The sequence below is a fragment of the Leptodactylus fuscus genome, chromosome 10 (genome assembly GCF_031893055.1).
Source record: "Leptodactylus fuscus isolate aLepFus1 chromosome 10, aLepFus1.hap2, whole genome shotgun sequence".
Taxonomy (NCBI): Eukaryota; Metazoa; Chordata; class Amphibia; order Anura; family Leptodactylidae; genus Leptodactylus; species Leptodactylus fuscus.
Window position 1 is genome coordinate 10,883,045 of NC_134274.1, and position 12,389 is coordinate 10,895,433.

General features: G+C 44.7%; 1 protein-coding gene across 1 annotated transcript in view; it reads right to left on the reverse strand.

Annotated features, from left to right (window-relative positions):
• Nucleotides 1-4,829: 4,829 nt before the first annotated feature.
• Nucleotides 4,830-12,389, reverse strand: part of LOXL4 (lysyl oxidase like 4) — a 45,640-nt gene continuing 38,080 nt past the window's right edge. Inside the window, exons 11-15 of the mRNA XM_075257861.1 lie at nucleotides 12,135-12,378; nucleotides 9,901-10,016; nucleotides 8,521-8,657; nucleotides 6,271-6,382; nucleotides 4,830-4,976 (exon numbers count right to left, since the gene is read on the reverse strand). Coding sequence (XP_075113962.1) covers nucleotides 4,906-4,976; nucleotides 6,271-6,382; nucleotides 8,521-8,657; nucleotides 9,901-10,016; nucleotides 12,135-12,378 — 680 coding nt within the window. The 3' untranslated portion in view covers nucleotides 4,830-4,905. The remainder of the gene's footprint in view (nucleotides 4,977-6,270; nucleotides 6,383-8,520; nucleotides 8,658-9,900; nucleotides 10,017-12,134; nucleotides 12,379-12,389) is intronic.

The following is a 12,389-nucleotide window of genomic DNA, read 5'->3' on the forward strand; positions in this document are numbered from 1 at the left end:
ACATGAGACAACTGTGACTGATGAGAGATACCACGCCCTACTGCCTAAGACTGGTGTGAGACCAAATCCTGTGAAGATAAGTGACCTGTAAAGTGACCAGCTAGTCTGCCGTCTCAAGACATGAGAGGAGCAACACAAAAAAGTACTGCCTTGAGTAAGATTCTTGTAACCACTAAGCCTGTTGCCTTCTGAAAGACTCTTGTAACCACTAAGCCTGTGTACTTCTGTAAGCCTCTTGTAACCACTAACCCTGTGTACTTCTGTAAGCCTCTTGTAACCACTAAGCCTGTGTACTTCTGTAAGCCTCTTGTAACCACTAAGCCTGTGTACTTCTGTAAGACACTTGTAACCACTAAGCCTGTGTACTTCTGTAAGACACTTGTAACCACTAAGCCTGTGTACTTCTGTAAGACTCTTGTAAACACTAAGCCTGTTGCCTTCTGTAACACTCTTGTAACCACTAAGCCTGTTTACTTCTGTAAGACTCTTGTAACCACTAAGATCCTTCTGTAAGATCCTTGTATCCACTAAGCCTGGTGCCTTCTGTAAGAGTCTTGTACCACTAAGCCTGTTACAGAAGGCAACAAGCTTAGTGGTTTCAAGGATCTTATAGAATGTAACACTCTTGTAACCAGTAAGCCTGTTGCCTTCTGTAAGACTCTTGTAACCAGTAAGCCTGTTGCCTTCTGTAAGACTCTTGTAACCACTAAGCCTATTGCCTTCTGTAAGACTCTTGTAACCACTAAGCCTGTTTCCTTCTGTAAGAGTCTTGTACCACTAAGCCTGTTACATTCCTTAAGATCCTTGTAACCACTAAGCTTGTTGCCTTCTGTAACACTCTTGTAACCACTAAGCTTGTTGTCTCCTGCAATCTCTACATAACTACCCAGGGCATGAGGCAAAGGCCTGGTAAATCCCCGCTCCAGTTATCTGCTGTGTCTGGCCGACTTGGAGATGGCCAGATATCTTGTCTTCCTTTTTGTAGCCATAGCTATTATATAACAGTGTTGTTGTATAAAGGATTCGCTGAGCGCTGACACTGAGCATCTCTCCAGGATAAGCGTCTTCCTTTGCAGATCTAAGACGTGTTGTCTACTTCCCCCTCCTCCTTCTCTTCATTTATCCGTAAACAAAGACTTTTTCTCCTTTTTGAAGTTGATATTGTATCAAGTTTCCTAATGAGATTCTTCGGCTCGGCACGTTTACGGACAATCTATGCCGGGGACGCTAATATCTGGCTGAACCGCTACGAGGGGGTCACCGCAACTCGTGTTTGTTTTTAGAAATAATTATACGGTATCAATGCTGCGCCTCATTAGCCGCGGAGCGCCCAGTCTAATATTTAGGCGGGTGTAGCAGATAAAACCATCTACATTTCCACCAGCGTTTCCCGCTTTGCGTCTGATCTTTGCAGCGGTTTTCATATTTGGCTTCCTCAAACAATTTGTTTCCTAATTTATTTGTGCCCAGCAGAGATCTGTAGGGAGACCATCGATCCCGGTGCGAAGAATGAAATGATGTCCCCATTAGAGAGCTTGTACATAAAAAATAGATTTAAAGGAACACTCCACTCTGAGAAATTGAGTGCCAAATCTGTGGAGGAGGAGCGTGACATCGGGATTGGTTTTGGTCTGCGAATCCCTTTCCTGCTCCTCCTCCAGCCTTGGATTAGACATACCATTAGTCTTGATTTGGGTGTTTCTTGTATCCGTTTGCTTCTTATCATTAGGGTTCACTCTGCGGAATTTCCTTGGATTTGGGGACACCCGGAATCTGCCCATTGTTTTAAATGGGATGTAGAGATCAAAGCAGGACGCTAAAAAAATCACCATCCTACTCGTTATTGCGGCAGATTCTGCACCCCAATATACGTGACGGAAAATGAAGATGAATCCCTCTTTGTTTTCCATCATGTGAACATATCCTTAGGATGCCCCCTGGTATCCTGTTGCCCCTTGGAGTTGTTTGTAGGAATGTTAATGGGATTCAAAATATTGATGACCTATCCTAAAGGGGTCGAGTTGCCGGATCCGGCACCAATGGGCTGTTCTCAGCTGATAAGTAGAAAATGGAGCAGGTAGCAGACAGCAGAACGGATGGGACCTGATCTGGCCACTACTCAGAGAACGGAGCTGTCTGCTTTTTTTCCTCCCCCATTTGCTATTGATGACATATGATAAAGGGGTCGAATGCCTGGACCCGGTGCCAATTGGCTGTTCTCAGCTGATAAGTCGAAAATGGAGCAGGTAGCAGACAGCAGAACGGGTGGGAACGAATGGGACCTGATCTGACCACAAGTCAGAGAACGGAGCTGTCTGCTTTCTGTAAGCACCCCCCCCCCCTTTTTTTTTTCGTCCCCATCTGCTATTGATGACATATGATAAAGGGGTCCAATGCCCAGACCCGGCACCAATTGGCTACTATCAGCAGCTGACACATTAAAAAAAGGAGCAGGTAGCAGACAGCAGAACGGGGTCAATGCTGCTCAGGTCCTATTGAAATGAATGGGAACTGATCTGCAGTACCTGATCTGGCCACTACTCAGAGAACAGAGCTGTCTGCTTCCTGTCCCCCCCCCTCTCCCCATCTGCTTTAGATGACCCCTTTAAAGCCACAGCTCCAAAAGCTTCCTGTGCAGCCCAGGGGTTAAGGGGTTAAAGCCGATCACGGGTCTGTTCTCCTACACTAAATCTACAGTAGTCGTTCATTTTACTTCTCTATTACAATCCAGCTAGCATGGGGGGGAGGGGGGGCACATTCCAAATTTTACCTCTCTGATTACTTCTCCATTGCGGGCGCCGTAAAAACCGACTTTGCCTTTCACTGGAACATTAGTCGAAATTACAGACCAGAATCAAATTCTGTAAAATGGCGTCTCCATGATGAGCAAATTCTTCACTAAAAACCTTGATTGAACAACCTCTCACTGTTACCATGGGAAGAAAGCGAACGCGAGATCTGCCGCCATCCAGGGAGTTCATCAGTAAGACGCCCGCCCGAGCTCGCAGATGCTTTGACCCTTCTGTTGTCCAATCAATAATATTTTCGAATCAATTTTAAAGAAAATTATAGTCTGGGCAAATTTGAAATTTTGTTTGCAATTTTTGACCTTTCGGCAGAACTCCGCGTCTGGTCCTTGTAGCGGCCGCATGACGGTTTTCATAAAATACTCGTAAAGATCTTACAAGTAGCAAATAAACAAGTGGAGCTCCCTAATAATTAGGCTATGGGGAGGGGGGGAACAAAAACACTTAACTCTTTCCGGACTGAAGCCATTGCGGTGTTAAAGAACATTAGAATTTGTAGCTTTGTTTTTGTGTTGTCGCGTTCCGAGAGATGTAACTTTATTTTTCTGTTGATTTAGTAGCAGTAGTTTTAGTTGATTTCAGTAGTATCTATTTTGGGGTACATATAGCTTATTGATTATCTCAGTGGTGGTGGGGGGTTCCGCCATTTTTGACCCAATTCTATGAGCATTTAAAGGGAATCTGTCACCAGAACCCAGTTAGGGTTACCCGAATCAAACAGTGCCTTCCCCTTTACCCTTGTCAATCGTTACCTCTGTTCCCATTATATGGTATCGCTGTTTTTGTCAATAGGCTGATGAACTTTTTGGTGCAACAAAGGCGTGGTCGTTGCTCCTAAGAGGTAATGTACATATTGACTATCTACATTTAGAAGGAGAGAACATTGTATGAGTCCCTAACCCATTTTCGGGGGCTGAGGGTCTGCTGACAGATTCCCTTTATGGAGAAGCTATAAAGGTAAGTAAGCCAATCAGCTAGATGTGTTTAGTTTTTTAAATTTTTTGCAAAATTTCCAATTTTCTTAACATAAATACTTATTTTTCATGAACAAAACCACAGGAAGAACTCCACAGCTAGACATTAAGAACAAAATGGTACCGAAAAAGTCAATTTTAATGGTTCTGCCATTTGTAGACAGTGTCAAAGTAAACTGTTCCGTAAAGAATATTTTTGTTACAATACAAAAGTAATTCCAATGGTCAAAATTTCCTGGCTATTTACTGATTGGTGAGGTACACGGTGTACGACGACATCACAATTGTGGTAATACCTATTCATACTGTACATTGTTTCTTTATTTTTTGGGGGGTGGGGGGTTTCAAATTGTATTTTTCGTGAATATTGGTTGCCCCATGAAGTCTTTATTTGCAGGTTTAATAGGCGAGCACCGATGAGTCTGGATGACTTAAAGTCTACAGGCTTTATAAGAAACATGTAAAGCACCTTTAAGAGAAACTCCGATCATCGCGTAATGTTGCATCGGTCAAACCCCATGTAGGATGCCCACCACGATCTGGTCTGGAAATGTATAAATCCTATATCTTAAAGTGACGTAAATCCCATAATGCATCGATTCCAGCCTTATTTTTTCCAAAGCTCCAATTGATTGGAGTTTAGTTGTCACGCGACCAGTCCTTTAGGGGGCATAACGCATGGCCAACGTATTCCTGGTTAGACACAAGTTGTGGTTGATCTTTTGGTCACAGGTTGCTGGCATCTACCACTATACTGTAACCGACAAGATGAGGAACACCAAAACTTTTCGAGGGCAAAAATTTTGCTCTTCGTACGGTTCAATCTTAAATTTGTCACCATTTTTTTTTTAAAAAGTACAAATTGTTCTCAGAAGTTCTTTGCAAGACTTGATTGACCTTGTGGATCCATCCCAGTTCCCCATTCAGTTGCCCTTTTCCAATCATGGAGGGAGTTGTTTGGAACAGCCTATATCTGATGAAGTCGAGTTTGGCTTGTCTGGTGGGTTTTTTGGGGGGATTTTTTTTAAGGGACAGGTTTGGGGTTGAATCTCCTTTTATATCAAAGTTGAAAATCATCTTGGATTCTGTTTTTTCTGGAGCACCAGATGTGGTTGTAAACACTTCTACACGAGGTTGTTTGTGAGTCTTTGCTGGTTCTCAAATTCTTCTTCTAAATCCGCACTGTAGGCATCACCTGAGGAGATAAAAAAAAAAAATGAGGACAATGGTGTCCATGAACTCCATTATGCTTGGACAGTCTCCTTCACCACCAATGGTTTGACTCCCAAGTGGGCCAACCTTAACCTGGTAGGTCCCATAGCAGCTCAAATGGCAATGGTACCCAAATGGAAGACACCACTTTCCACACCCCGCAAGTCTACCACCCTAGATGGAATGTATCCATGATAGTAGGTTTACCATCAAGAGGATGTTGTACGTGGTGGTGGCTGGAAGTGAAGAGGCCCTAGGAACGGTAATTATATATTCTATAGGACGTGGTATGGGGTCTTATCTTTGGTATAAAGGAGTTTGGTGGTCGGGTAATTTTTGGGTCTGGTCTGAATTTAATTGTTTTTCACATTAAATTAATAAATCTTGATCTACAGAATCCATGAAACAATAACAAGACAACACCTTAAGGCTGATGTCCAGCTCGGACCTTCACATGACTGCAGACCTGGTAAGCGAACCCTTCCTAAAATAAGTTGTGTACCCCATGCTATGGTTTCTTCAGTGTTGTTTCACCCATGTACCTCCATGTACTTTGGCAGGCAGTGGAGTCATCAACAATCCCTAAATGTCCCTTAAATTCCATTTGGGGTGTTTGTGTAAATGCCTCCTGGGCCCAGAAACCTGGTGTCATCATACATGGTGTATGGTAGCCCCCTCCCTAATGACAAGAGATTCCCTTGTTTTGCTGGGTTCCTAGGGGGCACATAGCCCACCTGTTTTGTGGCTTTTGTCATAACTGTACTTACAAGGCTCAATGTTTGATCTGGGATCACGCAAAGCTTTTCTTAGCTATATTCCGGTCAAGATTTGTTGACTTTCTTTGCCAGACCTTTAAGGTTGTCTTACTGTGTGAGACGTCTTGCAATGGTAGGGCAAGTTGACCCACTTTTTGGGAGGGAAGTGTTGTGTTGTAAGAGCACCACCCAGCAGTGCTGCTGACTGGGCCACTAACCAAATTTGATGGTGGGGGACACCAAAGTGTTTGTATGCCCCAGTCCTATAACATATATGGAAGTGTCTCATGGAGCTGCTATGTCGCCTCTGGAGACATGGAGGTCCAATCGGATCTGGTCTTCCCCCATTTCGGGGGTCTGAAACTTCACAGGTCCTGGAAGCCATCAAAATGGAACGGGGCAACAGTTCTCAGTTCAAAGGGGTCCATTTTGTTTGGCATTGTTACGGTTCTCTCTTGTCTCTAAGACCCTGGCCTTTGCCTCCTCTCTATCCAGCGTAGCCGCAGCTTAAGCCCCCTTTACCTGTGTGACAACTATGCATCCATATCCGATGGCCGTCATACTTGCACCGACACCTCATCACGTTATTTGTGAAATCCGATTCGGCCACTTCATATTTTGGGTTCAGGACGACCTATAAATAATAAGGAAGAGGCGGCCGGCGCTCTATATTATTCATTTTACAACACGGGAAATAAAATTCTCCAATCTAATAGAGTCTATAGGAATTGCGCTCAGCCAATCTGCTAGATGCATGGAAGAGCTAATACGGCTGTAAACCTTAGACCCAAGGTCAGCACATGCAGTATTGTGGTAATGGGCCGGCGATATATCAAACAGCTGCACAATGAATTGTATCTTTACCCCGCTGACATTGTGGGTAATGACTATAGATTGATGAAGAGTAATGCGGTGCCGGAGACAGGGCCGCTACCAGAAGCTCCCGCTCATATTTATTTCATCTAACTTGCAAACTAACACAAAAAATTGCCGGCCCTTTATATAAGAAACTGATTTATTGGCACTCGGGGGTCGTCCAATGGATTTTTAGCAAAAACCGAAAATGCATTTCAATTTTTATTCTGGAATGAAAGGCCATGTTTTCTCTGTTTTATTGTTGCCCGTGCAGCTCAGTGCGAAGGCCTCGGCTGGATTTGTTTGAGTACCGGATCGGTGCAGCGTCGGGTGAGCCTTGCAATTTGTGACTGCCTGTTTTGATCCGATCGTACTATAGGATATGAAGGGACCCCGTAGCATAATACAGGTTTGGTTATGCTCTAAGTTAGAGCCAAACCTGCAACTTTTTGCAAATTTGTCACTTTATGATACAGTTACCCCAAAAGCAGTTAGAATTTGAGGCCCTGAACCCTCCGAGGGAGACTCGCCAACTTCTATCTCCAAGTTATACTATTAGGCATCATACTGGCCAAGTGCCCAGACCCTCCGACATCTCTACCCCTCCCCTACTGACTGATTACGTTCATCATCCACCGTTTCGGGATGGGGAACAGCAGACGCAATCTACATTGACAATATCCTGGCCGGGATCCCTGCGATCGCTTGTCAGAAAACAAAACCTGCTAAATTCTCTACAGAACTTGTCATCGTAATGACACAAACAGGCGCGCACTTCACAACTTCTCAGCCGGCTGAGCGCACATTGCTGCATATTAAGCAAGCGGTGACATAATAGCGCGCTGTCAGTAAAATGAGCTTATTCCAGGATATTACTAACAGAACTTTATATAGAATGGAAGCGAACGCGAAACAAAGTATCCAAACTTTATACTTTGCATCTACTTTGCATGATGTCCTTATTGTGGTTGAGTTATCAGGAGGACACTACACGTATGAGAAGATAACCCGACCACAATAAGGACATCATGGCTGGTTATCAGGAGGACACTACACGTATGAGAAGATAACCCGACCACAATAAGGACATCATGGCTGGTTATCAGGAGGACACTACACGTATGAGAAGATAACCCGACCACAATAAGGACATCATGGCTGGTTATCAGGAGGACACTACACGTATGAGAAGATAACATGACCACAATAAGGACATCATGGCTGGTTATCAGGAGGACACTACACGTATGAGAAGATAACATGACCACAATAAGGACATCATGGCTGGTTATCAGGAGGACACTACACGTATGAGAAGATAACCCGACCACAATAAGGACATCATGGCTGGTTATCAGGAGGACACTACACGTATGAGAAGATAACCCGACCACAATAAGGACATCATGGCTGGTTATCAGGAGGACACTACACGTATGAGAAGATAACATGACCACAATAAGGACATCATGGCTGGTTATCAGGAGGACACTACACGTATGAGAAGATAACATGACCACAATAAGGACATCATGGCTGGTTATCAGGAGGACACTACACGTATGAGAAGATAACCCGACCACAATAAGGACATCATGGCTGGTTATCAGGAGGACACTACATGTATGAGAAGATAACCTGGCTACAATCTGGACATTATGACTCTGCTTCTGACAAGTTCCAGACCATAGAAAGTTCCTGCATTCATAGTTGTATCTTTTGATAACCAATCAAGACAAAAGATGTCACCACTTAGATGGTTAGAGGAAATCTTGACAACTCTGCAAAATGTGTATTTCTATTCTCTCCCCTCCCCCGGGCCTCCATTTATTATACTCTGGGATCTGAAGATGGGTAAATTGAGCATTGGACTGGAAATGTTGGCTATACCAAAATCCTCAGATCAGACCTTCTCACCTGGAATATATAGTCCCCGGGACCGACATCTGTGATATCCACCCACTGGCAGTCAATGTCGTGCCGATAGGTATCCCAACATCCCACGGTTATGCCTTGTTCACCGAAGTTGGCGCATTCGTACCTCCTTTGTATCCCTGTATATACAGACACTGTTATACTCACAACTATATGATATTCGCTGCTGAGTATTTTTCCAATTTCTGCTCTAAATGTCTAATATCAATTAGTTTAGGAGACGAAAGGGGACATTATTGGAGATGACAGGCGATGCGTAAAATGATCACCACAAAATATTAAAGTGAAAATAGTGCGGGGGTGGGGGAAAGTGCTGAGGCTTCATCTTTATCCCGAAATTGGAATGTTGCTAATTTACTTTATAATATAAATGGAGATCAATATCACAAATAAAACGTATGTAACGGGCAACAAACTGGTCATTGCCTAACTAGTGGGACCAACTCCTGTCCTGGGCAGCCTACCGGAGGACTCCACATGACATAGCCACCCGCTCATTTGAATTGTATATTTGTAATACCGCTTTTGCCCTGCAGTGGCCACTGTAGGAAAACGGTGTGGCTAACCAAAGCTTGGCTTAGCGATCACAGTTGATTGATACAAATAGTAGCTTTTATGGGATCACAGGGCAGGTCCTTATAGTCTGTGGATTGCGTGTGGTTTCATTACTCACCACCACTTTTGACTGCCATTGTTATAGTGTTGGGAGGGTTCTTAAGCGGAATCCCGGAATGGAATACTGAACGCAGATGTGAACCAGGCCTTAATCCTCAATTCTCATTGTACACACTGTGCCCATACCACATGGCCAAAAGTATGGTGACCCTCAATCTAAATAATGGGGCTTAGCTATATCCACCATATATATTGGTAAGGGGGATGCAATATCTGGAGTATAGTCTTACAATCTATATAGATCAAAGTAACTTTGCCCATTGGATAGATCATACTGTAGAGATGAGTGAGTTGAGTTATGGCGCCGGTGTCTTCCCCTACCATGTGGTCAATGTCCGTCCACCTAGATCAGTTATTGTGAAGGCCAGAGAGCCCATGATAACCTGGACTATGGTGACCTGATGACCAAGCATACGGGCACGGGACTGGAACCATGGGAGCCGCAATCTTCTTTATGATACCCATAACAGACCTTACATGGCCCTCTTTTGGCTTCTCAACTGGAAGCCCTCCAGTCCATCTCCTCCTTATGTCCCCATACCTATGGTTTAGTAAAATTCGAAGTAGACTGACCAATCCCTGACCCCAATCCCATGGGTCATAACACAGGGGAAAAGACTAGCCTTCACCCTAAAGGGAAGCCTCTAGTAAAGCTTTAGGTCCATTGGTTTCTGGATTGGTACTTACCTTTCCCACAGTTGGTGTCCTCCAAGCAAAAACTAGCTTTATGTCCTTCAGCAACCTTGGAGCCGTTCAATGTCAGGAGGTCGTAATGGGTGAAAACTTCAATACTGTGGTAATGCCTGGAGTGCAAAGAATATGGTGGTCATGTGTGCTGCCCCCACACAGTGGTATATAGGGTAAGCCTGTACATACTGTATATAGTCATTCCTGGGAGCTGCAGAGATTATAGTCAGAGTCTATTGATCGAGGTTTTCAGGACCGGAGAGAATATAAAGAATCCACCCACCCGGCGCTCTAAAATATCTCACAGTATGGGAGCATTGTGGAGATGTGTGATCGAGCATCTCTGATTTATGGAGAGCAGAAATAGTAAGTATGGGGTGAGGAGAAGTCCAGAATATACAGCGTGCGCACGAGGAAAATCACAAAGCACCCCGCCACGAAAACCCAGGTCATCCTATAGATAGCAGGCGGTATTATACGCTATACTTATCATCCGTCCGTAATGTGCGCACATGACATCTGGATCCTGAACAATGTCAAGACGTGATGTCCTGATATTGTTTCGCATCCTCGTGTGTGATATGGGGTGGTGGGCTGGAGAGCAAGAGGGGACTGGCCAGTGGCGGATCCCAAATCTAGGAGTCTAATAGTATGGAGCTTGGGACCTCCATTCTTAGGATGGGTTGTGGTCCCTGCGATCAGACCTTTCTCTTGTATCCTATGAGTGTAGTTCATGGCACAATCCCCCTAATTTTAGATGCAATCACTTTATAATCTGATGGGGTCCGACTTCTAAAAGACCCGCACCAATCCTCAGGGGCTGCGGTGGCGGTTTAGCGTCGCAGAGTCGAGTTTGTGAATCGTCTCAACGTCTCCTCTATTTGTTTCCCTTTTTCCTTACGTACAAGGAGTTAAATAACAAATTGCGCTCTGCCGTTATTGTGCCGGTCTCAATGTTGTTGCTTTTTGTTTTTTCGCTTTTATATTTGGTTTTTCGTTGTTGTTTGTTATTTTGTTCCAAGACAAATAAAAAATTCTGCCGGTGCGCCATTCTTTCATCTGTCAGCGTTTGGAATCTCTGTTTGTTGATTTCGAATGTATGGCATTCAGCGCGGCGATGGCGGTACGCGGCAACGTGTTTGTTTTTCAGAATGGCGGCCCACCATCTCGGGGTATAATGTAGTGTTTAGTGCGTTTTGTCTGTAGCTAATTGCCGGAGCAGGCGGCCGGGGGCTCGCGGCTCTGATAGAACACGCCGGGGGGAGCGGATATTAGCGACGCGCGGTTTTCTGCTTCTAGAAATGACTTTCCCGGGGCTTAGACGTCGCCTGCTGCTCCTGACAAGTCACCGCTGTGAGAGAGGGCTTGTTAGGAAGGAAGGCGTCTGACACCCTCACAACTCCGGATCGTTCTCGGCAGCGTGAGCGCCGGCCGGGGCCGATAACCCGATATAATGAGACGGTGTAATTGGACCTTGACGCTATTTTTGTAACGTTATATAAGATAAACCTGAGGAATATTCTGTGGTGTAATGTGTACGAGGGAGAGGGATGCCTGTATCTGCCGCTGGTCATTGACATGGTCATATACTACGTGTATTCACCCCTAAGTGACAAAACTACTACTTGGACACATACGTAGATTGGGTGTTTGTAGTATTGCTTTTCTGTTTTATGGAACTGAGCTGCAGTACCAGAAGGAACCTGTGCACAGGTGTGGCGCAATTTGTTGTAAAAAGCAACCATTTTTGTAATTTTTATTGTAGCACTCTCTCCTTTCCAAACAGCGGCACCCCTGTGGCCAGATTGTATGCAGTATTACAGGTGAACTTTATCCAAGTCAACCGAACTGAGTGGCAGGATAAGGGACAAGCTGTGCATAGGTGTGGAGCAATTTCCCCCCCCCCAAAAAAAAAAAAAATTAAAAAATTAAAAAAAAAAAACAACTAGCCATATTTATCTATTTTGTGGCCACCCCAAATTGTACATTGTCTTTCTTTCCTAAACTGTGCCACACATGTTGTATGTAGCATTGCAGATGTATTAGTTCCTGCATTAGAACTGAGTTGCAATACCAGTCACAACCTCTGCACAGGTGTGGCGCTCTTTTTTTTTTCTTGGAAAGTTGGGGCAATTGGTAGGAGCCAATGCTTTTTGGCTTCTTCTGTTTGGACTTAATGTCTTTGCCCATCCTCATCTACTATGTGCCTAGTTTTTGTCCCTTGTAGCGGTTACCTGTGACACTCGTGCCAGGTCCACGTGTGCCTCCCGTTCCGTGGAGTGAAATCCGCCCTCCCGATGTTGTGTATCTGAGACGAGAAGCGTAGAAGTCTTCGGTGTCCGTAGGGCCAGGCCATGTCATCGGCAGACTTGGACAGACACTCCTCCTCGTGGGCGCACTCCAGCATGCTCAGGGGTCGGTCTTCCAGGTAGGAGGACTCTTGGACCAGTTGGGCGTTGAGGATGAGGTCTGGAGCATCTGGCGGTACG